This window comes from Megalops cyprinoides, chromosome 24, assembly GCF_013368585.1.
Source record: "Megalops cyprinoides isolate fMegCyp1 chromosome 24, fMegCyp1.pri, whole genome shotgun sequence".
NCBI lineage: Eukaryota > Metazoa > Chordata > Actinopteri > Elopiformes > Megalopidae > Megalops > Megalops cyprinoides.
The window spans coordinates 22,077,836-22,105,786 of NC_050606.1; the positions used below are offsets into that span (position 1 = coordinate 22,077,836).

Below are 27,951 nucleotides of genomic sequence, written 5' to 3' on the forward strand. Positions count from 1 at the left end.
CAAAAAGTGTATGTAGGGCACAATCAAGTACGCTCCACAACACTGCCTTTCTGCAGTACCAGCACACATTTACAGAATTGATAGGTTATTTCTTACTTCTGCGTACATTAATTCTGCATACAGTGTAGCTAATTTAGTTTTTGTCATCTTGCTTGTCAGCAGGAATGTAATTGCAAAAAAAAAAAAAAAAAAGTGGAGCATTCTGTGGTCCAGACAGCGCTTTAAAAGAATAGGTGACTGTCATGATTCAGCCTGCAGGGAAGGCAGTTTAACTGCATTGTACCTCTCCACATCAGGTGTTGCCTTAAAGTGACTTCCATGACTGATCTGTCAGAACTTTGCAACTGAAGTGTGAGATCAGGAAAACAAGGAACCGGCCAAAATCTCAGTGGACTGGAAAACTGGAATTCAGGCAGAAAGCTATGATGGAAACAGCAGATGTATTTTTCCTGCCTGCACTAGTATATGGGAGATCCATACAGTCAGTTTTATGATGAGGTAAAATTAATATTGTTATTTGTATATATGGTATGTTATCAGTGGTAATTACATATTGTATATATTCTGACCATGATTAATTAATAAGATTTGTATGTACGCTGTAGGCATTTTCTCTTTTATTTATCTCTCAGGAAAATAACAATTATGTGTGACCATTTCCATGCTCTAAAACAGTGTGAGCTGTAGCATTTCTAAAGTTTTGGCCTTTGACCTTCAGGATAGCGATGGTGGTGTTGTGGCTTCAGGACTGAAAGGGAGCCAGGGGTCAGTGTGTTGGCAGAGGGAGGGCTGATATTTATGGCCGGGAAAGGGCAGGGTTGTAGTGAACAGGCCTCAGTCTGTACAGGATTCAGGACTCAGGGCAACGTTTGACATTCTCATTTCCTCAAGCTGTGGCAGTTCCCGCAAATCTGTGACAATACAGATCAACTCAATGTGACAACTGGAGTGGAACGGAACAGTTGGGTACACGGGCCATAAGCTTCGCTTCTGAATCTCTGCCAGCAGCTGGTTGTTGCACTCAATTAATTCATATTTTACCCCCCCTTTTTTGCAGGAAAGTCCTCATTGACAATTCAGTTTGTGGAAGGCCAGTTTGTCGACTCCTATGACCCAACCATTGAAAACAGTAAGTCGCTTTACAAATGCAGTTCAACATACACGTGTCTCTTCCACCCACATTACCTTGGTGTTGTAATCACTTTGTAAGTACTAACTGCTTTGTGTGATATATCACAAATTGCTGTTATTACACCATTACGTCTTTATGTATGAAGTTTTGGCAAGGGCATTATAGCAACAGTAACAACTAATCACAAAGTTGCATCAATGACAATGTTGCACTTAGAGTGTAATTACACAGATGCTCAAGCTACATGAAGTGACACCGAAGTATGTAATTAATGGTTTCCTTGTGCTTGAATGATACCCTTAGCCGGCCATACTATTGTCCAGTATTTGCTTGTACTGTCTTTATTTTGTACTTTTCTTTTAAGAATCCTTTTCTTTGGAATTTATATTAAGACTGCTTGTGTTCAGTGGCTTTTGTTCAGTGGTGTTTCAGGGCCCTAAACCTGGACCTCATAATTTAGCTGGTTGCCTGTTATAAAAACTAAAATGTTTCCACTGTAGTGGGGATATTTGTAATGGAAAACATGACCAAAGAGTTTATGTATGTACCCATCTCTCCTCCAGCAGCAACCAGATGGATTAGTACATGGGAAAGTAAACTAAAATCGAATCAGCACAGTCTTATTATCATTGACCAATATCTTTATCAGCGCTGAAACAAACCTTACAGTAAAGACAGGAGGGCTGCAGGATGTGGACGCAGATGCAACGTGGTGGAGACACAGTGACGCTGACAAAGCAGAGGGCATAAAACACACTGACGCTGGCGGTGCTAAGAGCGGCGTGGTGACGCTGATGAAGCACTCACAGCAGCGCTCAGCCGTGCTGGCGAAGCACTGCGAGTCGAACACAATGGGGCCCGCACAGAAAACTCAGCCAAAGTCCTTACTTTACCTCACATCATTAAACAGAAGTGCGGAAAAATAAGTCCACAGTCTTACCCAGCGTGGGTACAAAAGCATAAAAGGTCTTGGGAGTTTCATCCATTGATGTATGTGTATCGCTATACGGTGCAGCTCACAGTAGCAGCAGAGCCAATGCCAGGTCATAGAAAAGATTTGCTGGAGCTGCAAAGCTAACCATTATCCTGGAACAATAAGTATTTACGTTTATTTGTGGTAGTTCTTGCAAGTTTCCTGTGGTAGAGACCTTGAAATTCTACAGAGAATACCACAGACTTACGCACCTAGAGCTGATTATCTGGTTAAAATATTGAATATAGCTTGTACTGCACCTTGTCTGGCCAACCATTGAAACCTGGTCATGCAGCACTTCCAATATTGTTGACTCCTTATGGTTTTTTGCTTGTGTTGTGCTCTGGCTCACTTGTAGGTTGCTTTGGATAAAAGCATATGCAAAATGAATAAATTTATTATTAATGTAAATTAATATCTTTGGTATCATCATACATCCCTGGCTCTCCAGTAGGGGTGTAACGATTCATCGTAGCACGATGCATTACGATGCAAAAATGTGACGATACGCATCGTATAAGTTGGATGGTTTTGATCGTCAGCTCTAATTATATTTTTGTATTAATATCATCACTAAGCATACATTTTATTTCAAATGTTTAGACATACAAATACATACAAACACCAACAAACACTACATTACAATTCATCAGCGGTAGTAGAGAAATATATAAAATGAAAGTAGACACCTGTATCATTATTTGTGTTGCCAGTGTACAAAGTCATACGTCATGCTTCCGGCATTCCAATCGAGGCCTCACGTTTTACATGTTTCAGTCATAGACCGAAAGAGGCTTCAGTAGCAGACTAGCAGCGTCAGCGTGAAACGTAATGAGTGTGGCTGGAGCGGAGATTGAAATCGAGGACCCGCCATCCTCCTTTAAATCAGAGGTGTGGCAACATTTTCTCTTTGCGATCGTTCAACAGGAGAATGGTGACAAATTAACTGACAAAACGAAGACGGTATGCAAACACTGTAGAAAGACTATCAGCTGCACTACTGCTAATACCACGAATATGATGCAGCATCTACAACGCCACCACAACGACAAACTCCGGTCAGGGGATGTGAGAAAGAAAGCTACTTCCAGCAACTTCTGTTCCCAACGAAAGAGTTTTTTCTACAGCAGGGGATATTATAAATGCACAAAGATCCCAGCTTCTGCCTGCAAATGTGGATATGCTGATATTTCTGAAAAAAAATCTGTCAGTATTTTAGCTCAGCGTGCAATTTTCATAATTTCATATTAATGTCATACAGACAGACCCATTCAGTTCAATGCTATTTTATGTTTGAAGACTTTATTTTTGTCTAGCTTTCAAAGAATTCCTCCTAGGGTCAAGCTGTCAACACTTTAATGGTACAAAAAGACAACAATAGTTCAGCATTGTTAATGCATCAAAAATAAATCCATTGTTTTCATTCCAGTGTCAGTTCTATTGATATTCTTAAAAATATCGTGGAAGAATCGACCCATAGACACTGTGTCGTGAATCGAAGCAAACCGTGAGCTGAGCGAATCGTTACATCTCTATTCTCCAGGCATCGCCCATTCTTCTTCATTGTTTTTAGGTGGACCGGGTTATCAGTGTTCCATCTGCCACAGACAGAGGGCGCTGTGTCTTGCACCTCCTCCCACACCAGCATGCACGTTTCTCAATGAAAAATAAGCAGGGTGTAGTAGACTCTCACTACAGAGCAGCGTACTATCGATACATATATAGCTCACCCTGGCTTCAGGCAAGGAGCAAGAGAAAGGCCATAAAGCCCCAGCGTCCCTGTTGGGTTTGCAGTTCTATTAAAAGTAAGGATGACATTCAGCACAAATGAAAATACACTCCTCATGGGCACACTGTTAGAGTTTTGAGTTAGAATTAAACAACTACGGGCCTATAGGGCTGTGGAGGCTTTGTAAATCTATATAAACTGATAAGTTTGCAGAAATTTTAAGATACATTTTCACCTCATTGGGAAAAGAGGGTAATGTAGATTGGTCTACATTTGGAAAGGATTATTCAAATGTTGGTGCTGTAAGAACCCTGTGAACCCCCAACCTCTCATAGCCTCATGCCGATAACCAAGGTGCTGTGTTAGCGTGTAGGGAGGGTGGCAATGGAGAGTGTCGGAGTGACACTGGGGCGCGTGGGACAGCCCTCTGACAGGGAGAACAGTTGGGATGGGGCAGAGGAACGTGTTGCTCTGTGCTGCCCTTGGCCCTGGGGGAGAGGGCATGGCAGAACGGGCACGGGGTGTGCTCCGAGCCGCTGACGACGTGAAGGCGGCGCCGTGACCCGTGGGAACCGCGCCCCTCTGGGTTCGGCTCGACGGCTGCGGCCGCTCGCGGGGCCTCGGGCCCGGATTACCGTGGCGTCTCTCGACCCCGCCCGCTAATGAGACGTGACAGCCGCAGAGCGTTCCCGGCTTCCCCCTGCTCCTCACTCACAGTACTCCCGCTGATAATAGGAACAGATAACTGCCCTGGCCATGACTGGGTGTTCCCCTCGTTTCAGTCCAACAGTCAGATTTAATCTTCTCTTAAGCTTCTCATCAAGTGTTTTTCATCCTACAGCTGATGCAGGATGAGGGTAGACTCTATGACTGAACGAACCAGAGTTGTTTTTTTTTTCTTTTGCTTTGTTTTCACTGTTAATTAAAGCTATTGGTTGAAGAGACTGCATTTGGATTCATGTCAGATGAATACGTAGGTATACCTATGGGCAAGGCTCATAACCGAAAGGTTACTGGCTTGATTCCCCACTGGGGCACTACTGCTGGACTCTTGGGCAAGGTACTGAACCCAGAATTGCCTCAGTAAATCGCAGTCGCTCTGGATAAGAGCACCCCCTAAATGACAATAATGTCATGTAAATAATGCATTTTTTAATTTGTCACATGGATTTTCTTTTGTAGTAGTTGTAAAACAGGTATTCACTAAGTGCTGTAATGAGTATGTGATAAAGCTCATTTGTACAGTGAAGTCATTTAGAGATTGTTTTTAAAACTTAGTTGTGCTTTGGTCAGATCTGGTGTTTAGAAGCCAGAAAGGTCTGATTTTAACCCATTAAGACCTAGGCCACTTATTAAAAATCCTTTCTAAAACCTAAGCCTTTTCTGAAAACCACCTCCTAAAACCTGAAGGCTTTTTGAAAAATTGACAGAATTGTCAAGGTTTACTAAAATCTTTATTTCTCAGCCTCTGAAGCAGGTAGAGACATGAAATAAAAAGCATCTGAAATGAAATAAAAAGCATCTGAAAGCTGAAACCTGTGGCTTTCATTGTCAAGTGCTTCCTTTGCCCTAATGTTCACCAGTATTTTTTTTTTAAATCAATAAACAAACGGAATAGGAAAAAGTTAACAATTGTGTTTTTTTCCCCAGACATATTTTTTTATAAAAATGAAGTGGTAGTGCATTAACTTTAACTAAACCACATTAGTTTGTTTAGTGTACACAGTTAGTTTGTGTCAGCATAATAATGTCACTGAAAATGTCGACGAACACGCTTTCCAAAACACTCAATGTGTCCAACCCTGGTAGGAATGTCAGTGCCACTCCTTGACTTCCCCCATTTTCCAGTCATCTTGGAATCCAACGAACTCCTCCCCGAGATCCAACTCATCATGAAACATCCACTGAGCCTTGTCAAGTGGGTCAGCAGGCGCTCTGTTTCAGTCTAAATCATCAGTGTCATTGTCGTACTCATCCAAATTAATGCTGTGTTCAGCTTCAGTATTGCTCCTCTCGCTCAGATCATCAGCCATTTTGCTGCGCGAAACTTCAAAAACTTTTCCGGAAGCTAATAGCGCTAAAAACCAAAACAAACAACATTTCCCACAATGCATTTCGCGGCCCCCATGTGTATGTCAGCGAATCACTATACATTTCACGGGCCACGTGTCTTGAAAACGATGACATCACATGAAAGTCGTACACGTCGCATCCGGCTTTAAAGGTAGAAAGACTCCGACGTTGCAGCCGGTCTTAAAGGGAGAACGACTTATACGGCGCATCCGGTCTTAATGGGTTAAGAAGGTCAGCATTATCAGCTGTTCTCACTTCTGAATATAGCTGAATTGTCTTGCTCTTGCTGTAAAATAAGCTGTCTTTGAAAACTGTTTACCCTGGCAAATAAACTGAAGCTGTGTTACATTGCTTACATAGGTTACAATTCTTTACAATGTTATCCATTTATACAGCTGGATATTTACTGATATTTACTGATATTTACCTTGCCCAAGGGTACAGCAGCAGTATCCCAGCGGGGATTGAACCAGCAGCCTTTCGGTTACGAATCCTGCTCCTTAACCACTATGCTACACTGCCGCCCGTACGATAATGATAAAGTGATGGAAGTTATAGTGCAGACACAGACAGCGTAATGGAGGTGAACTGTGAAAGTAAGGAAGTGCCGTAACTCTGCTGATAATCGGCTATCTGAATGGGAGGCGCGTTGGCCTGAGGAAAGGAGAACTCCTTTAAGTGCTGGGCTGGAATGAAAAGGTGTGGTGTGATAAAGTCCGAGTCCAGTGGGGTGCAAACCTGTGACATGCTGGAGAGGCGTGCCGGAGTGAGTCGTGATCACTCTGTGCGCCGCGCACCACAGGGCAGCGTTGGCACGGAAACCAGGTATCCGTCATGTGTGGGGAATTCTGCCAGGTGTATTTCTGGAATCCTCTCCATTTTCATACACCACAGATTCACGCACACACATACCTACACACACAGGAAAACTGCACGCACGCACGCACACACACACACACAGACACACACTGTGGACTGGTAGCTGTGATACACTTGACGTCTGTTCTCACACGAATGAGATTTTCAGGGTTCTGATTTTTTTTTTTATCTCACAAAAGCTTCTGTGGGCAGTTATGAATGGGGAACAATCCAAACGATATCATAGAGCAGCAGCACTAGAATTCACATTTTCATATATCATTTCTCAATGATCCCTGCATTGCAATCTGGTTATGTAAATAATGGAATTAACTATGATGCGCTCCAGTCAGAGTGTGATCATGTCAGATATAGAAGCAATTTCACTGCATTCAGTCAGAGCAGAGAGTACGGAGTCTGCCCTGCCTTTGGCTCTGACGGGGGCATTCTGTGCTCCTTTTGTGCTTGTGTGTGTGTGTGTGTGTGTGTGTGTGTGTGTGTGTGTGCTTGTGTGTGTGCTTGTGTGTGTGCTTGTGTGTGTGTGTGTGTGTGTGTGTGTGTGCTTGTGTGTGTGTGTGTGTGTGTGTGTGTGTGTGTGTGTGTGTGTGTGTGCTTGTGTGTGTGTGTGTGTGTATTTGTATGTGTCTTTGTGTGTGTTTACAGTAACACCCCCCTTCTGTATGCTCTGTCTGCTAGTCATGTAGCCTTATGGGCGCTTATGTGCCTTTACTCAGTACTAGAGCGTCTGCTAAATGAGTAAATGTAAACTGTGGGACTAGCAAGTCAGTATCATTTGCATCTGTTTATTGATTTGTATTGCTCTTAATGGTGTCTAAATGGTCGGACACAGAACACACTGAAATGCCACAGCAGGGGCATGCGACTAGTTATCCCTCTGCTGCTGAGATTTGATTGTGTCATTAATGTTCCTGTTTGAATATAAATCCATGTCACCCCTGATTCAAGGTTTTAATGTAACAGGTGCCATCAGAGTGGTTAATGGAAAGAGAAAGATGCTTAGAAGGCAAAGGAATGGAGTAAAAGCAGGATGGAAGTCATTTTGTGGTTGAAAGCTTGTATCTTTAGGTAATTTCAGGGGATAGAGGTGGGTTTCTTGAGACCTGGGTTAGCATCATTATCAGTTTATATTGTGTTACCCAAAGCGTTTATAGACCTACTGGTCCTCTGTCACATCATGGTCATGGTTGTTTGTCAGTGTTTCAGTTCAGCTGCTTTTGCTAGTGCAGAATAGGAGCTCAGAGGCCTCTCAGCGCCGCAGGGGCTGATGGGATAGCTATGCAGATTGTCAGCTTTGACCTCTCATTTGGCTTGAGTAAGGTTTCTGTATAGTCTTCCACTTATATGTCATTTGATAGTATTACATGAATTCATCTCAAAGATGAATTAAGAGGTTTACATTTATACAAATGATCCACTCATCCACATAACCTTGCAAAAAGGTACCCAATAGTTGCACCCCATCTGAGATTCAGACATGCAGCCTTCTGGTTAGATAAAACGCCCCTTCAGCAGCGCTACAGTCCTCATATTAACAACTTAAAAAGTCATGACTTCCAGCATGACTACAAAAGGAAGAGCTCTCGGGGAGTCATAGGACAGGCTCAGATCTCTGAAGTATCCCAGCATGCACAGGGTTTTTCAATAACTGAACGCTCATGAATGGTTGAACACACGTGAATCAGCTAAGCAAATTAGAGTGTGTGAGGACGCCGACAAGAAGCTAACAAGCGTTTGATGTCTCTTAAATTGCCTCTTGACCCCTTTTTTTGAGTTTGGCTGCTTTGTTGTTTGTGTTCGGAGCCACGGGTGGTTCTTCCAGCAAGAAAAAGGGAAGCGTTCTGTGGAGGAATAAACATCAAAGATGAGCAGAGGCAAATGAGAGATTCAGACAGATTAAGCTTCGCCCCCTGCTGTGAACGTGCATGCTCGACGCGTGTGCGCCACTGATACGCTCCCTCAGGTTATTTTCCGTTGTGCTGTGAGATGGGTACTCACCACTGTGTATTTGTGACAAGATTGTCAAATTACTGAGGCTCACAAATACCAAATCAGGGGAAGCCCTGGGTATTCCTTAACAATGTCTGACAAAACGAGACATACGACAAGGCATCAAGAACGTTTGGAGATAAGTGGCTTATTGTGGTTGTTCTGAGAGAGATTTACCCTAGCCAGCAGAGATGTGGATCTGCTGTCATTTGGAAGGTTTGCATACGTGGAACGCATTAATGCTGAGTGTGTTACAATGGGAAATTACACTGTTAGGTTTGGCAGGCTCAGAATTTGGCAAACATACGGCTTACTGTTTCAAGGCAGCCTGGGCTTAGGGGGTGTCTGAAGAGCGTAGGGTTTTGGAGGCGTTGAACGTGGACACAGTCAGGGATGGGCCGGTGTTTGGCTGTACCAAATGGATCGGCATGAAAAGCACAGGACAGCTGGGTGTGAGAGTGAAAAGGGAGGCTGAGCTGTGATCATGTGATCACTGAGACAGTGGGCAGAGCCTGGTTGATGCACCACATGAAGCACCAGAGGGGGCATGTTAAAAGAGAGTGGTGAGAGTGTGATCTTCACTCACAGGCTGTGGCTAGATCTGTGGCTGTCCCGGGCCAGGTGACCTTATGTCCCTGCCAAACCCCCCCCCCAATCCCCTCCATCACCAGTCTGGAGTGGCCCACCTCCTGCACCTCCCTGCCCCCAGCACCTCAGCAGTGAGCAACCACGATCCCCCAGGTGAAGGTGCTGGGAGGCCTGTGTGCTGATACTCATCTGCCTGTACCAGGAGTGCATTGCCACCCCCCGCCTGCCACGCTCTGCAGTCTCTCACCGGCTATAAATAGCAGCAGCGTCTCGCTGGAGTACGCTGAAACATCAGCAGTGCTAACCCGATCTGACAGGGCCTGGGGGAGCCCCCCCCCCTCCTCTCCCCTCCCGCAGAAGCACTGCCGAAACGCCCACACACAGCCACCGCCGACCGCGTAGCCGGAGCTCGCTTGGTGGAGGAGCGCCCCGTCGCTCGTTCTGTAGCCCCAGGGGTTATCTGAGGTCAGGGGAGGCGTTGCTGGGACGCTGGGGCCCGCAGGGGCCCTCCCTGTGTCCCTGACCGATAGAAAGGAGATGAGGTAGGATGAGCTGGTGACGCGGTTACGGATGACTGGGCTCTGGGCGCACCTGCTGTCCACACACGCCTCCCCCATCACTGTGCTCATTAGCAGCAGCAGTGCTAGTAGCTAAAGCACTGCCTGCTTTTATCTGTGTCACCCAGAGGTGAATCAGCAGCACAGATTCTCAAATCTCTGAGTGATACGGATGCTCTGCGTAGGGCTGGGCGAATAATCGAATTTTATTTTCAGTTACAATTTTGGCTTCCAATGATTAGGAAAACAAGACAATCGAGATGAAACGATTATTTGTTATTTACTTATTTATTATTAATCTCTTTTTTTTACATTTATTTTTTTGTTTTTCAGTTGAATTATATTGGGACAGAGGAAGAATTCTCCGCACAGACCACCTCGCTATGAGGAAGCAGGGGAGTGCAGCAGTAGATTTATTTGCTCAGTTGTAAAAGAATACACGGACTCAGTTTTCAATTGCGTCTGTTTATTTCTTTGGTGCAAATCATCCTGGCTAGCTGTGTTGTGGTCAGTCCTGTAAAAGGAGAGAAGATATTGTTATGACAATGTACAGCATTGTTTGGTTGTTGTTGTTCGGATTTTGTAAATCTATAACGTGGGTGCACACAAAAACAAGCAATCGTGTTAGCCAATACAACATCCACGTAACTAAGATTTTCACTTTAGACAAAATGTGATCATTGTAATTAAAAGTTTAAATGACTCATCTGTGAGTTACAACTGCTGCCGAGAACACACAGGCAAAAGGAGTGCGTACCTTAGTCATGGGAATTATTTAGAACTATGGGTAGCGTAGTTTCCATTTGTTGAAACGTGAAAGGGGGAGTTTGTGCTGCCAATGTCAATTTTATCCTGCAGCGTGTTTATTTTAAAGGAAACGTGGGGTTGTGGATGAAATGCTTTTATTGCATCAGCAGATTGATTACTGTCATAATTCTGTGCTTTATTTCTGTAACTGATTTTAATATTTTGACCCAGGTAATGAGTTAGGCCAGGGTGGGGCTAACACTATTTAAGGACCCGGGTTCCTTCATTTGAGGAGAGGCTGTAGGAGAGTATTGACTCCATAAGCCAGCGTGAGAAGGAGACACTTGGGGAACAATTGCCCTGTGTTGGTGATTCATTATTGTAAATAGTTATATATTTAAACATATATAGTTCAAGAAAATCCACTGTTAAAAAGACAAGTTTTTTAAAACTTCATGCGTGATCTTTCCAGAGTCAGTGAGTATTCGTGTTAAATAATCGTGATCTCAATATTGACCAAAATAATCATGATTATGATTTTTGCCATAATCGAGCAGTCCTTGATCTGTGTTCATTCTCAGCCCATCCAGATAACATACGCATCAGTTGACCTGAGTTCTGGTCTCACCTGCTGTCCACACAGGCCTCTCCCATCACTGTACTCATTGTTAGCAGCAGCAGTGCTAATAGCTTAGCATTAGCACTATCAGCACTACAATAAAGCAGGGTCCAGCTAATGCACAACTCTGTGGAGAGAAGGAGAGGATAAGACTGGAGAAGAGTAAGAAATGAGAGTAATGAAGATGAAAGATGATCCACCCCAAAGAAATAAGGAGGGGTGGATGGAAGGATGAAGAATTGTGGAGCTGCAGCAGAGAGAGGAGTTGGGGGTGCTCACTTTTACACCGACCAACTTCAGGCAATCTGTTCATCTCATTGTTCATTTGGTCTGATGGCAGGCTGTGGAGGAAAATTTAAAGCATTGTTCATATTTTTGAAAGCATATTCACCCAGTGTTTGACTTTACTAATGCAGTTTTTTCACTCTGCTTCATTGAGAGATACTGGAGTATTACAGCAGTGTGCTGGTAAGCATCATCATGCCCACAACTCCTCTTTCTTCAAATCAATTAAATGTCAAGTTAACATTTACATTTACATTTATTTATTTAGCAGATGCTTTTATGCAAAGGGACTTACAAAAGTGCATACAGTAAGTAACAATTTTTAACAATTTTTTGCCTTTAGTAAAAGCTTTGTGAAAGAGGCTGTTGTTGCTGTAAGGCTTGTTAGCAGTAGCATTCAGTTGAAGACTAAAGATGGGCTTAAGTGGTTGCAGACAGTCACAGCACCTTCTGAGTGTTGTTACCCTTCAGAGTCCTGTAAAGGCTCTGCAGGAACAGTGTAACACAGTGTGGAACTGATTCAGGTCTACCAGAGCAAGCATACAGTCAGCCAGATTTCATCAAGAGTCCCTGCCCTCGATACAGCAGTTCTGATTGGCTAAAAGAGACAGCGACCTCACAGGAGTCTCACCATGGCCTTTATGTAGTAAATCAGTATCTCTTTTTTCATATTACATCACATTGCATTATGTTGTTGGCATAAAGCAGACATTCTTATCCAGAGTGAATTATTGCCCCAGTGTGGAATCGACCCATCAACCTTTCATTTATGAGCCCTGCTCCTTACCACTATGCTACACTGCAGCCCCGAATCTCCTATTGTATTACGTCAGACCTGGTTGAAAGTAGCAGCTTGCTCTGCTTCAAGGTAGAGAAGTTTGCTTATCCAACAATTTTTACAAAAAAACTTCCTGTTTGTGACCCTTTCAGTGGTTGAACTTGTAGTTGATATTTTTCTGAATGCAAAGAACTGCCAAGTTTGATTCTGTCTGACTGTGACTGGGCAAGGAATGTAATTAGCTTGTTAGAGCTAAAGTGCAGTTGAATGATAATTAGATGCATGATTTGCTGTGGGTAGAGCACAGTGAGGAGCTCTGCCTTCACTGGCCAGGGTAAGAGGCATTAATTCAGCCATGTAAGTGGGCTGCGGGATGACAGGGATGTGAAAATGGAGCTCGCCCGTATAAGGGCATCTGCTGCTTCAGTAAAACTGCTTATCTCTGTGAATGGACCATCATGGGGTGTGTGGCTGAGAGCTCCCGTCTGTGGTTTTCCTGACGGGGCGGGGTCCAGACGTGGGTCGGGGGCCGCAGACGGCGCCCCTTGTGCCAGCCTGCCCTTCATTGGAGAGCCTGGGACTTCCTGTCAGCAAGACTGATGGCTGGCTGTGGTCTCGAGCAGCAGCCGTGAACACACAGACTGGGAGAGAGAAGGCGGGAGGTGCTCTTACTCAGATCACCTGCAGAGAGAGGCTACCACTCATCTGGCAGAAAGGTGTCTGTCAGAGGGCAGCTCTGCTGGAAAAAATAAGAACCGTAATGTCATGTGCAGGTCTTTTTGTTGAAATCATTCAGTCTTTGTTTTGTGTGAACCCAGAATTCCAGAGCTAAAGCACCTCCTTTTATCTGCATCACCTGGAGGTGAAGCAGCACAGAATCTCTGATATTTAAATGATACAGATGGGCCCTGCGCTGTTTGTTCATTCCCAGATAACACAAGCCTGCATGGGCTCTGGCCAGTCCTACAGGAACACAACAGATTGGTTACCTGGTTCATTTCAAGATGTGATATTAAATTACAACTAAATTGTCAGTTTTCAAGTTAAGGAACAGTATTATAAAGTGAAATATCAACTTATATTTTGTTTGTGGAGTTCCCTTTCAGGAGTTCACAGCTGCATTAATTCTGCCACAAACATATACCTGTGAGCAGGCCGTAGCAGCAGGCCGACATGGGATGCTTAAAATGAAGTTTCTTCTCCCCAAAGTGTTTTTAAGGTAAAGGATCTGACCTTAGCTTGACTTGCACTCGCTTGAGATAATTCCCAGCTGTAGCGCAAGGTAAAATGTGCTGTTTTCCTATTCATGGTGTTTGGTGCAGTACTTTGGGATCACCACTCTGCAAAACAGATTTAGGTAATTAAGTACGGCTTGTAACTGTGTTCAGAGTGGGTAGCTGTGCATCATTTCCCCATCCATTGGCAAGATGTTAGCATTAGCTTCAAAATACTTCAAGCAAGTGGAACTGGACTTCTATTCAAAGGAGGTTTTGTGATTTCTTTCACTGTACTTCTGGGGCTGTTGGGATTCCCAAATGATTTTGAAAGAGTATATAATGTTTATATTAAGCATTTTATCTTAAGCCACACTCAGTGGAGTGCTCTTGTTTTTAGAAGGCTCTGTGAGTTTGTCAGGAGAGGGTATATCACAAAGCCAACAGCTTAATGTAAGCCTTGAGAAAGTGGTAGTATTTCTTGTTGAGCTAATATTTTGTATTGTTATTGTACTGTAAGTTAAGTGCAGTACTACAAATGTTAGCCAAGCATGTGAGTGCATTAATTATACCTTGTCCATATTTACTAAAGGAGTCAGTTTGGTATTCATCAAGCACACAAGCAAGATACTATGATCAGAGTTAATAAAAAATTGGCTTTGAGTGTTAGGCCACCTTTTTGATGGAAGGTGCCGTGACATACTGCTGTATCATCTGAAGACCATTGGAAATGCACGGTTTCTGACAGCCTGCCATAATGGAAGCTGCAGTGCATCTCGCTGCTGCTGAACGCATTGTCAGCACTGGCCTCACCAGCTCCCGGCATTTGGCTTTTAGGAGGTTCCACCGTGAATCATGTGCCTCGCCTGTTCTTGCATTGGTGATTTCACAGTTCAGCGCCTGGCCATCGAATCGATTCGCATCAGATAGTGAACTTTGAGGGAAATCACACTCTCGAAAACAAATAATTGACTTAATCATGGCATTTTGGCCTTCTCCCCTGGCCCGCATCAGATGGAAACAAGCATATGCATTCCATGGCCATGCAGAGTATTGACCGCAGGTTCCGTGGTCAATACAGGTGGCACCAGTTGACTCGCCTTACAACGGATGCCGGAGTGAACCAATAGGAAAGCAGCGTAGTGTGTCTAGACACACAAGGGAGAGAGAAAAGGAAAATCATGTTGCAGAGTAAATATGCTGGTGGGCTTGTAACCTGAGATTCCTCAGCATCCCTGGGCTTGCCTACAGTATTGGTTATTGTCATAGGATTACACCATCCCTTATCGTCTACTGAGACAAACATCTGAAATGACCTCTGTGATTACACAGTGAATACTTCAAGGTGAAATTAAGCCCACAGCCATCTTCAGGAGACAGTTTATATGGCTATATCTGCATGTATCAGTCAAGCTAGAGCATATACTACACATACTAATTAGGAATGGCCTTCCGTCATGTAGTGAAATGAATACTGTAGGTAACCCAGAAATGAATGGATAGGTAGAACCTGCAGGAGCCACAAACACCCCCCCCCCCCCCATGCTGTCCCCACAGAGATCCCTCTCTGTGCTGATTGCCAGTGAGATTGGTTGATTGCCCTCATCTGTTGCTGCCAAGTCCTCGTGCCTGGAGGGGGGTGAGTCATGTCGTGCCACCTCAGGGAGCACTCACCGCACCCCACGCCCCACTCAGAGAAACAAAACTAATCAATCGGGCCGCTTGGTTTCCTGTGATGTGGGGCTTTTGTGCTGAACTGCAAATCCCCAGCAAGGCGGTGAGGGACTTGCTGTGTGACGCACTTTTGGGGCTAATTGGTTTTTGCAGTTAATGGCGGGAGAGCGGCAAAGTGCAGCACTCCAAGCCCAGTGCACCAGCATCTTAGCACGTCTGTCTGAGAGTTTAACCAAGAAATCTCTTCAGGGCTTCAGCGCTGGAGAAGAGAGGACAGGAAAGCATTTCCACCAGTGCTGCCAATCTGTAGAAATCTCTGTGTAGAGATCTCATCATATTCACCCCTTGTGGTATTGAAGCCATTTTTGATGGGTACCCTAATGCTGTTTAAAGTCAGCAATGTGAAGGAGTCTCATACGTTCTTTGGAATCGGAGGTTGTGCCCATTTTTCTGGTTTTCGTGTTTTTGAATTGGGCAGTGTAAACTCCATCATATGTAGCACCCATTTGACTAAAGACATTGGGACCTCCCAAAAAAAAACAAAAAAAAAAACCTCGGCTCAGATTCGGGTCAGTCTTTCCCCTTCTTTCGCTTGTTTGGCTGTGGGTGTTAGGGAAGAGGTTAACTGTCGTGGCTCAGGCAGGGACTCAGGCGCGGACCACGGGAGCGTCGGGTTCCGAGCGTCTTTAACGGAATCGTCAGGCAGATCACTAATCCGAAAACAAGCAGGGTCGAAAACCGGGAGGCAGTCCGTGGACAGAGCGAGGATCGGGAAATCGGAGCAGGCAAGGTCGGGGAACCGGACAGGCAGGCAATCAAGCGAACGAGGCAAGGAGGCAGGCAAAAACGAGGTCAGGGTACGAGCAGGGTCGAAAAACGGGAAACAGGCAGACAGAAGCATAACGCAAACGGCGGGGACGAAACAGGCGAAAAACACTGTGACGAACTAGCAACCGGACAGGGAAAAGCAGGGAACATATAGGGCAAGGCTGACGAGGGGATGGAAAGCAGGTGTGCAGGCAATCAGGCGGGCGGAGACCGGGCGGGGAGCGGGGCAGGAAAAACACAAGGAAACCAAAAGCACGACAGCTAAGGAGGCGGAGCACTGACATTAACGTGCCCAGAAGCTTGCTGGTTCGGTTTTGCATTTACATTTGTAAGTAAAGAGACTTACAAGTGAGGTAGAGTACAACAAAAAACCATAAGGAATCCCCCTGAGCATATATTAAATGTAAGTAATGTGTACTGTGTCACCCAGGATAAGAGGGACTCCCCGGCTCACATGTGGCCTCTTGCCAAACCACTTGTTGGCTGTAATTAAAGACACAGCAGTTCCATTCACGTTCCATTCAAGACTGACACATGCTCAGAAGGGGTCTGGCTTTTATGAGGAGAGCTGCATCAGACAGTGCAGTTCTGACAGAACTGACCCCACCAGGGCCTTCAGTCGTGTTAGTGGCCTTCCACAGGTTAGCTTTGCTCACTCTGCCATCTCACTGCTCTGTGTGTGTGCGTGCGTCTGTGCATCTGTGTGTGTGTGTGTGTGTGTCCGTCCTGGTCATTCAGTAGCATGTGGGCAGAGGTGATTAAGCGCTTGAATCTGCTCTGTTCTCCTGGGTGTGTATGTGTGTGAAAAGTGTGAGCCTGTGTGAGAAAATGTGGAAATGGTCCCCATGAAAGAAGTGATACGTGTGAAAAGAAAGCTGCACGTGTAAGGACATTTTTGCAAATATATGCACATCTTTCTCTTGCACGTGTTATACTTACGTGTATAAGTATATGCAAATATGATGACATTGGATCATGAGAATGTTCTATAACTACATATAAATAATACATTTGCGCCAGAGTCTTACATAGGATACATACACATACAGACATAGACCTGATAAAGCGGAGGATGACTGTTGATAGCACTCTGACCTCACACTTCTCACAGTGAGTGGGGTATCTCTACAGTAACCACTCCACCCTAGTGCTGGAGGGGAGGGCCATACCATCATCACCACCTCTCCTCCCTCTCTCCCACAGCATTTACCAAAATGATCACGGTCAACGGACAGGAGTACCACCTGCAGCTCGTAGACACAGCCGGACAGGTAAGGGGGGCAGCATGGGACTCAATGCTTCAGCAACATTTCTGCAACATTGTGGGGGACAGACGAGGGAGGCTGCAGGAATGTCTAGACATATGGGGCTCGATGTACATCTGTGATATATATCACCTAACATAACATATAATTATGCAATACCGTGCAATAACAAATACATCAAATATACAATATATTACGCGTAGCAGTCAGGCTAATGGGGAAGATAGCTTTTCCTTCCTGCCTCCTGCATTAGCATTGCGTGGCTATGGGGGTGGGCATACCTCCAGACTTAACCTTGGGTTTAATAAGTTTAATGGATGGTGCTTTTCTCTATTAGGCAGCATGTCATGCCTGTATGAAACTGGTCTATATGCTAATGCTAAACAGCAGCAGTAATACCATGGCTCCATAGTGGCAATTTAAGGCCACTTATTTGCTGTGCCAGTGTGCAGTATTAACAGTAATACAATCAGAATATGCTGAATTTATATTACATTTACTGTGTGGAACTACAACATTACTTGCTTAGCAAACGCCTTTATCTAAGCTTAAATGGCTTCTTTGTTTTACATAATTGCCGTATTACGGCTTGATGTTCGCCAAAGCAATTAAGGGTAATTACCTTGCTCAAACAGCGCCTCATCTGGGAATCGAACCTGCAGCCTTTAGCCTGAAGTTGGCGCTGATAATAATGTCCCCCTTGTTCGTATCACTTGCTTCAAACTTCCCTCCTCTTCCAGGACGAATACTCAATTTTCCCACAGACGTACTCCATAGACATCAATGGTTACATCCTGGTCTACTCGGTCACATCCGGTAAAAGGTGAGTGTTTGGCTCCTGCTTGGGCTGGGGCTCTTGAGCTGTGGTAGTGAGGTCCTGTGTGCGGATCCACACGTACTTACCCTGCAGGCACATCAAAGCACCCTCAGATAAACCCACACAGGTGATGACTTACCGCTGAAAAATATATTTGCATATGTTTTTTTTAACATATTTTACATGTAACTTGTTTAAATTGTACATGTTATGTTTTTACTCCAGTTGGCCAGAGAATTCACAGCCAGGGTCTCCAAATGGGACTGCATAAAGGAGCCAGTCAGTTAGTGGGTGGGCAGGATGCCAATCTCTCCTTTAGACATGTATATGGATATATGAGTAAAATATGCTGTGTACAGTGGGCAGGACAGTGCATAAATGTTATGGACAGATTTATAAATATAATTTGAATGGATACGCTTATGTTCTGTTGTGCTAGAAGTTGCTCTGGATAAGAGTGTCTGCTAAATGCATGTAATGTAATGTAATAAAGGGCTATTAACAAGCCTGATGCTCAAAAGTAGTATGTGTGTGAGACATTCGGTTTCAGCTAAAATTTGTGGAAATGTCAGTATTTCAAAAAACGTAGAAGGTTGTTATGGCTCACGTGGAGATTGGAAAACAAACTGGTTTGTACCGTGGAATCAGAAGTCAAGTGTGCTTTTGTCAAACGTGCATCGCCAAGGGGACGTGTCACGCAATGATGTCACACCTTTGCCTGGAGGGAAACGGAGCTCTCTCTGCTACGAAGCTGCCTCCAAGCTCTGCAGGAAGCATGCACACCATGCCGGATGGAACGGCGTGTTCGGTTTTCTGATTCTTTTCGTGGTCGCCCGTTAAACGCACCTCTGACTCGACAGATGTAATCAGCGCTTTCCAGAGCACAGGAAGAAGAGTCTGTTTGCCTTAGAGTCTCTCTGACACTCCTATCTCTGAGAGAGATGTGAGAACAAAACTACCAAGTGGGTGGAGGATGAGACGGGTGTCGGAGTGGCTCTGTCTCCACCAGCAGGGGAATCTTTCATTTTAGGCCCTCTTTCATTTCAGTGAATGTAGAACGATACAGAAATACAAAGGAAACCCAAGGAGGCTCTGTATTAAAACAAAAAATTGGGTTAAGAGATGTATTTAACATCCAGTATTTATAAGCCAGCACTTGTAAAGACCAGTGACTTGGTGTGCTTGGAGTACTTTGATATTCAGACACGTACAGACATGCTCCAAAAACCATGTAATTAATAAGCTGTAACAATTACACACAGTACACATGGAAGACTAGGACTGTAAGGTGATCTGATGGTTCTTCAGAACATCCCCATCTATTCTGCAGGAGGGCCGCTGTGAAAGTCTCTCCTCCCTCATGCTGTGGTCGTATTTATAGGAACTTGCAGTGACTTTCTGAGGCAGCCTAAAAGCCCGGGACTCATCATTCCCACAGGGTCACCCTGGCAGTTGTTGGAGTGGAGAAGTTTGGGCAGGGGTTTGTGGACCTTGTTCCCCATGTGTCCTTTGAGGGCGCTGGGGGGTATCTGAGACCCCCCTGGTGGTGGCAATCCCACTCCTCCCCATGTGTAGAGCTCCTTAAGGGTGACCCTACACAGTATTTCAGCTCTGATTTATTCCTGATCCTGGCTGAACGAGGCGACGGGTTCATGTCTAGGCCAGGCAGTGGGCCTTACTGAACAAAAAACTAAATGCGTATAAGAGGCTGTACATCAGGGATGGATACAAGGTGCTGTATGTCTTGGGATGATACCAGGGTTTTCCCTAGGTTTTCAGAGGGCTTAGGTGCTGTCTGGGTTCTGGGGGTTGAGGGTTTGAAATTATTTGAAGGAAATTTCCAGGTGACCATCAGTCAGCCTGTTTTTCAGTGGGGTCTTGACCTAAAAATGAATCTGATTTTAAAGGTGTAGTCCTCAATCCTGGCTAAAGATTGTTGATATCTGAGCTCAACAGCCAGTCAAATACACCAGACCACTATAGTTTTATACATTAATTGTTTATAGCTTCCTTCTACTGTCATCCTAAACGTATTATGTTCAATTCAGAACACAGTGAAATATATGACATGACAGTTAAACTGTATCACCAATATTCATTTGTGGAGTAAAACTGTACAGGTCCTAAGAGTTTCTGGTTGGTGCTTGTGTTTATTTCAGTCGCTAGCAAAACTAGCCTGTTACCTAATGTTAACTCTAGGTTAGTATAAGTTATGGTAACAAAGGACGCTGTCAACTGCTTTTTGGGACAGTGTGTTTTTTTTTTTTTTTTTAATATTAGAAAATGCTTTGACCAGGCGAGGCGTCCACAACAACACTAACCCTACAGTCACACGGACAACACAGGAGGGAGACAAAGCGACTGGCTGCCATTCATTTTCAATGAGAGTTGGCGATTTACAGCGACAAGAGAGAAGTGGCCGTTGCAAAGCCAACGGGGCAGGGCTAAAATAGACTAGAAGTGTATTTTATGCAAATACTGAGCGATGCGACACGGCGACCACCAATGGGAGTGAAGGCAGCGTGACACACGTTGCTGAAACAAATGATGCAACATTTTGATTAGTTGTGTAACCTAGTAATCACAAGCCCATAAGCGAAAAGCGACAAGGGCTTCTGTGTCGTCTGTGTGATTGTAGGGTAACCCTACAGTCACACAGACGACACAGGAGCCCTTGTCTTTCTGTGGTATGGAAAACCCTGTATGTGTTTTAGCACAGTAGTGATGTGATGGTTTTTGTGTGGGGGTGGGGCTTTTGCTTTTAAATTGGCAGGCACTGAGCCTAAATCCAGTCTTTCTGTCGTACTGTGATTGCAGCATGTTCGTTGGTGTGTGGATATATTTGAGCCATGTAGTAAGGTGTGGGTGGCTGCAGACTGAGGAAATTGAATCTCACACACACACACACACACACACACACACATCACATTAAATCCCTGGAGTATCCATTATCTTTTCAGCTCCAAATCGGACATTTTTATGTTAATGGAAATTTAATGGAAGCCTGTCCCAAGCAATTAAAATTAATCATATTGTGTTTTCACGTTGAAAAGAACCACTGTTTTTCAAAAGCGGAGCCAGTTTTAAAACGTATTTACAAAGAGCCTTAGACCTCCATTCAGTCTGAAATGCTTTCTGCCATGTAATGAGTTTAGGCACCTTAAATTTTTCTATTTCACTTCTTATGTGACATTATGAGTTTTGTGGTATCTGACATTAATCAAAAATACTGTGTGAAGAAAGAAGGGAAAAAAATGTCATGCTAACATAGCATTAGCCTAAATTAATCATTGTAGAACAGAGGCCAACACCCTAAATAGTCTGAAGGCTTTTCAGAAGAGCCTGTTTTATGTTACCTGCATCTCTGAAAGCAAGGTTATTCCTCACAGTGTCTGTGCGTTAAAAAGGAAGCCCCCCCACGGCTCACCCATCTGCTGAAGTGGGGTACCAGAAGTGACTCTCCTCTCCTGGATCTGTCACAGAGAGAGGCGCAAGGTCACCGGGATGGGCGTAATATTCTGCCCTCTGAATCTCCCTTCAGGAGACACCTGCAGGGGGACCGTGAGGACACATGCTCCAGGGAAAGTGTTTGGTTGTACACACTAAGCATTTGCTTGAAGCATTTGCCGTTGCTGTCGGCAGTGTTGGAGCGTATTATAACTGACACCAGTCAAAGCCAAAAAGCACCAAGGATTTGGAAATTGGCCATGCTGTGGCCATTGACATGATGCACACTCAGTATATCTGGCTAAACGCCCCCTCCATAATTCACACCAGGCTCAACCTTCCCTGCCCCTCTACTACAGTTTATTCCCCAGCTGGAAAAGGGTTAACGCTTAGTAGAATGTGATGTTTGAATAATACTTTGGAAGAGACAGAGAACCCATGGCTTCCCATGGGAGAGGCCTTGTGCCATAAGCCAGATATGTGTCTTGTCAGGATTTCGCACCATGTAGTTGTTAAGTTTGTGGGTTCACATCCGCTCATGCCATGCTGGGGTCGTGTGGTCCTCACGGGCTCGGAACAGCCCCTTCCTGTGGAGTCACCCTAAATCTCTCCTCTGCTTTGGTTACCCCCCTCCTCATGTCCTCGTCAAGTCCCAGCATAACTTTGAATGACTGCCTCCCCAGCCTATCAGAGAGGCTGAAGCTGACCGCTGGAGGTGGGACCAGCAAGGGAGAGCCGGTGGGAAGCAAAAGCACACCTGAGCCATCACCCAGCAGAACAACGTTAATCACATCAGTGTCCCCACAGGCACAGGCTCCTGGTGACAGGGGCACCCTATATTCTGAGCAAAGTAGAGACGGGTTACAACTTAACATGTGCCTGCAGCGCACTGTGGGCGCACTGCTGGGAAGCAGATGGCGGTTATGTGTGTCGGGCCAGGCTGTACGTAACGCACTGGAGAGCAGGGTGCTGAGTAAGCAGAGCTGATTCAGTATCAGGCGAGCGCTCTCAGCTGTACACTTTGCCATTGTGTTTATCTCTCGACCCACATTCGGGGGCAAGCAGACTGGTTGCGTCCGGTCTCCACCGTTGACGTCACATGAGCATTTGTCACTTAGAACTCTCGTCCTTCGAGGGGACGGGGGCTCACCCGTGCACGCTCCGTAATAATGGCCTCTTTCTTTTCCTCTGTTTTGCAGTTTCGAAGTAGTAAAAGTAATTCACGAAAAGTTGCTGGATATGGTGGGGAAAGTTCAGTGAGTATTCTCCTCGATTGTCCTCAAATGCACCTGTGTCTCAGACTGAAAATGTTCACCTGCGATGTGATGTGATGTGTTCTGTGCTGTTCTTTCTGCAGAGTACCCATTATGCTGGTGGGAAATAAGAAGGATCTGCATATGGAACGGTAGGTTGAATTATATAAGGCATAATTCAACCCAGCATGTGTATGTACAATGTATACCAGAGCACAAGGCAGTGGACTGGGTTGGCTTCCATCAATAAATAGCGGGGCTCCACAGAGTCTTTTGTCCTCAGCTGAGTGATGAATTTTAGGAAGTGTTGCTTTTTACCCCTTCTGGCATAACACAAAGATACTCAGTGAAATTTGCGCAAAATGGTTTGTAATGAATGGGTGCTCTGACTGCAGTGCTGAGAGCAAAGAGTGTCAGATTGAATAGAGGAGTGGCCTTTGAGTCTATGTGCCAAGTCAAAAGGAGAAAGGGGGGGGGGGGGGACGGTAAGGCATTCATTAGCAATGACAGGTCTTTAATTTAGCAAGCCTGTGAAGAACCTGTCTTCTTTGTCAAATCCAACATGCACAATAAATTTCAAAATTCAAATTCAAATTCAAATTAGCTAAATTATCATGAAATACATTGTGTAAATATTGCCAAAGCATATATATTATACATATATGTATATAAACACACACATATTCACTTTGTCAAGACCTTTGAGTTACAAATGGCATGAGTCATAATATTTCACCATGAAATCACTAATCTGGTGTTTGGTGGAGTATTCAACGTCTTGGTAATTAACAGAAAAAGTGAAATTAAACTTGAGCTTGTGTTTTTTTTTTTTCTTTTTCTTTTTTTCTCATCAGTATTCATGGAAAGCACCATGAATGAAGCACTCTCCATGAAATAAGTGATAGATGTCTACTTCCTCCCTGAAGGTCTTAGTGAATGCAGATCTGTCTACAGTGACTCATCATTACAGAGCTAATGTCATGCCCTGCTTGTGGAAACATAAGAGTTTATGCAATCTAACACTCGATCCAGAGCCAGAGAATACCTTAATGTCAGACTAATCGATATGCACATACCTGCACCTCTGATGTCATCTGAAAATATAGCAGGCACCTGACGAGTTGCAGGTGTGACAAGGGGACCCTAGCTGGCCTACTAACTGGTATTGGCAAGAATTTGTTCCACCGAATGGTTCCACTGCTGTGGGCCCCTGGTTATTGTCGACAGATGACATGGCTGGTTTCAGACCAAAGCTGTAGGCCTCGGCCTACACTCGAGAGGAGTGCCTTGCTGTTTGAGCCCCTTGGGACCCAAGCCCTATGCAGTTTAACATACGTGTAGGGGATCTTCTTTATACCTCTCTCCTGCGGCTGAATCGGCTTTTTGAATCTTCCAATGTAAACAGAGCTCCCCTTCACCCAGCCAGCTCTCACGGATCCCTAGGATCTTTTGGCCTCATTGGGAGAGCAGTCTGGGGTTGGGACTCTGCAGGGCCTCGGTTGCCATGAGCAACAGCCAGCACTTTCTCAGAGGCTCTTTAAAAGAGATGCATGACCGTGCCCCCCCAGGGGCCATTAGGGGGTAGTGCAACACAACTTTTTAACAGGAAGCTCATCTGCATACAGAGTGGTAGAGAGTGGTATCACTTAACATGGGACTTATGTGAGGTCAAAGGTTATGATGTAAGTCTGTATGATCCCTGATGATTCAAGGTTCTGTTGAATGCAGTAAAAACATCACTCATTTCTCTCACCTTCATTAATACTGAGGTACTAGTGAAGGTGTCCATATACTATTTTTATTCCCTTTATCACATAAAAATTCCATTTTCATTTCTTATTGTCAGAATTGTTTGTGTATTGATTAGGAATTCAGCTATGTGGAGCACACCTGAATCAGCCCCATCTCAAGGAAAACAGGACTGGTGTAAATAAACATTGCTCAATGATTTGCACATATACAAATGTCAACATTTCACCCCTCCTGTAGAGGGCGACCACCGTCTGTTACCTCACACTGTTACCATAAAAAACTGCTGAGAGTTGTCAGATCAGTAGTGAAAAGGATTTGAAGTCAGCTATCTGGCTTCAGTGTGCACCTCTTCCATAGAAACAACCCACTGCTATTATCCTATTTATTACATCTACATTTACATTCATTCATTTGGCAGATGCTTTTATCCAAAGCGACCTATAAATGAATACCAACAATACAACACAGGTTTCAAAGGTTGGCCAGGCAAGCTACAACCTAGCAGGTAAAGCTAACGAGTGTGTTTAACTGTAAGATTACATTTTTTAATATATATATATATGTATATGTATGTATATTGAACAACATACTTTTTAACAACATACATTTTTCCATTTTCTCCCCAAGTTTGAATGGCCAATTCCCTGAATTTTTGGAATGCCCAATTTGTTGATGTTCGGTCCCATTGCACAACCACCACTGTCAATCCGGGAGAGCGTGGACAAGCACGTGCCCTCCTCCGAGACACCTGATGTTAGCCGCTGCTTCTTTTTGCACTGCGGTCCACAAGCTAAGCTAGCACAGAGATGAGTGAAAGGAAGACATTTCATATGCAGCTTTGGCACGTGGACCGCAGGCGCCTGACCGACCAGCAGGGGTCGCTGTTGCTAATGGGACCGAAGCCCCCGCCAACATACCCACCTGTCCCCGGTGGAACGAAGCCAATGTGTTCCGCCTGTGAGCTCCCAGTCACTGTCGGCTAGTGACACAGTCAGGATTGATCCCGGGCCGTAGCGTTCAGTCTACACTCGGAACGAGTGCTTTTACCGACTGAACCACTCGGGAGCCCACAACATACATAATTATATGAATGTCACGTCATACACACAACTCGACAGCTAATCAGAATCATAGGTGAGATGACAGAAAGTGGCTTTCTGCTGTCTGTTGCTATTTGCTATTTGCAGCAGCGTATGCTGTCAGCGCCGTGCCTGTGTTTAAAAGCATTCAGCAGATTGCTAATGCAGGCTGTAACCAGCCAGAGCCCTGAACGCAGTGTATCGCTGTCGGATAAAGGTCCAGTGGAACGTGGCACAGGAGCAGGAGAGCTAGATGCGCAGTGCAGCGGGGTCACCCTGTGACGCAGCCACATGGCCGGTGCTCGGGCCCGGCCATCCCAAAGAGGACGGCCGTAAATCTCGTACAGGCATATGGTCTTTTTTGTGTAACAAAGGGATAATTATGTGGTCTTTCATAACATTCATTTAATACTGAAGTGAGTGTGATATTGTAGTACAGTGCGCTCTGCTTATAAGAAAAACTAATATAAGAATCAACCACAGTGATCAAAAACACTGGAACAGGATTTCTGCTCTATGGAATAATTTCTATACTACTGCTGTACAGGCTTACTCATGTGTAATATAGTACTCAAAAAGCTGTTTAGAATTTTAATGCACCTCTAATTCATGTCTATAATTACCATAGCCCATAAAACGAGGTGAGAAAAGAAGTTGATTTTCTCGTAACCTGTTGTGTTCGGGCTGTGTGGCTAGATGCTAGTTGATATGGCAAATATAATTGCGAGGCTTTCTAGAGATCAACAGCACTGCCTTCTGCAGTTTTTCCATATAGATGACTTTGCCTTCTGCAGTTTTTCCATATAGACAACTTTGCCTTCTGCAGTGTTTCCATATAGACAGCTGTGCCTTCTGCAGTCTTGAAATATGGAAGCTGACTCTTACCAAAGACATACATCTGTTAAATTAGACATTCCATAATCTGCACTGCCTAAGATTCTACAAGATCGTCATTAGCATGTTCAGCATGTTCAGGAATAAAGGAAAATGAAAGCAAATAGGATACTTTTGAAGCCTACATACCAGCAGTTATCATTTTACATTACATTTACATTTATTCATTTGGCAGACGCTTTTATCCAAAGCGACTTACATTATCAGAGACATGAAATACATTGATGTTATTTTGAAATTTGTAGTGACATTGACTATACCGCTACACTGTAGTCTACACAGTGTTTCACATTTTGTGGCATCACACTCAGAGGATTAATGTGAGTCCTGTTATTTTTATTCTAAGGGTAAGGTGAAGGCTAGATTTGACTGGAAGATCCCCTTGGGGGTGGAAATAGCCTTTTCTACCCCTTCCCCATGTAGCCTGAGTCACATAAACCTGTACCCAAATCAATGGGTATTGTTTTTGTTTTTATCTTAATGCACACTATACTGTCTGTTACAGTATTGACCTGTACCATGTAGGGTCTGCTGGGAAGTACAAGCTTACCAGAAACAAGGGTTGTGCTGGAAGGTGGAGTCTGTAAAGAGAAGGTTGCTGGGAAATGTAGTCACTTTATGTGAGTGTGTTCACTGTTGTCCGATGGAAATGAAGCCTTTCAGACAGGGTGTGTCTGAGCTTAGTTAACATGCGATTGACAGGCCAGGAATGTGCCCAGAACCACTGGGCCAAGACAACTGCACAGCTCTGAACTGCTAATTCAAATGGATGTCATTTATTGTGTGAAGACAATCATACTGCCAGCATTTTTTAGAGATGCAACCAACCTGAAGGTGCCTGTTCACTGAGAGTTATTTTATCTCAGTTTCTGGGAGTTTCTGTGTGTTCTCTTATCTTAGCTGTTGCTAACATGCTCTGTTAGCTTATTTTAACCTAGTCCCCTGTGCTCCTATATCGCTAAGATGCTCTGTAGAGAATGAGGGCTCCTCTGTGGTGCAGGCTGTGATCTCCACTGTCTAAACCTGCTGTCTCTTCCACATTCACTGTTTTCTAGGGTAATCAGCTGTGAAGAAGGGAAAGCTTTAGCCGAGTCCTGGAACGCAGCCTTTATGGAGTCTTCTGCAAAAGAGAACCAGGTATCAGTGCTCTCCCTGGTCCCCCTGCTTCACCACCCATTCATACCGTGCCTCTGTCCCTTCCTAAATGTGCTACGCCAGTTCTGAGGGTCAAAGGTTTATAGGCTTCAGATTTACCATGTGTGCCTTGGATGTAAACTTCCCTTTTATGCCTTGGGTTAGGGTTGAATGAACATCCCTTTTCCCTCCAAATTAAGCTTTGAAGGTTTGAAGGCTTTGCGTCAGCGCTGTGCCAAAGACGTGAG

At 44.5% G+C, this 27,951-nt stretch overlaps 1 protein-coding gene across 1 annotated transcript in view; it reads left to right on the forward strand.

Annotated features, from left to right (window-relative positions):
- Positions 1–27,951, forward strand: part of LOC118770835 (GTP-binding protein Rheb-like) — a 45,205-nt gene that overhangs the window by 12,444 nt on the left and 4,810 nt on the right. The window contains exons 2-7 of the mRNA XM_036518563.1: positions 1,058–1,129; positions 17,266–17,333; positions 18,068–18,150; positions 22,791–22,847; positions 22,949–22,996; positions 27,625–27,706. Coding sequence (XP_036374456.1) covers positions 1,058–1,129; positions 17,266–17,333; positions 18,068–18,150; positions 22,791–22,847; positions 22,949–22,996; positions 27,625–27,706 — 410 coding nt within the window. The remainder of the gene's footprint in view (positions 1–1,057; positions 1,130–17,265; positions 17,334–18,067; positions 18,151–22,790; positions 22,848–22,948; positions 22,997–27,624; positions 27,707–27,951) is intronic.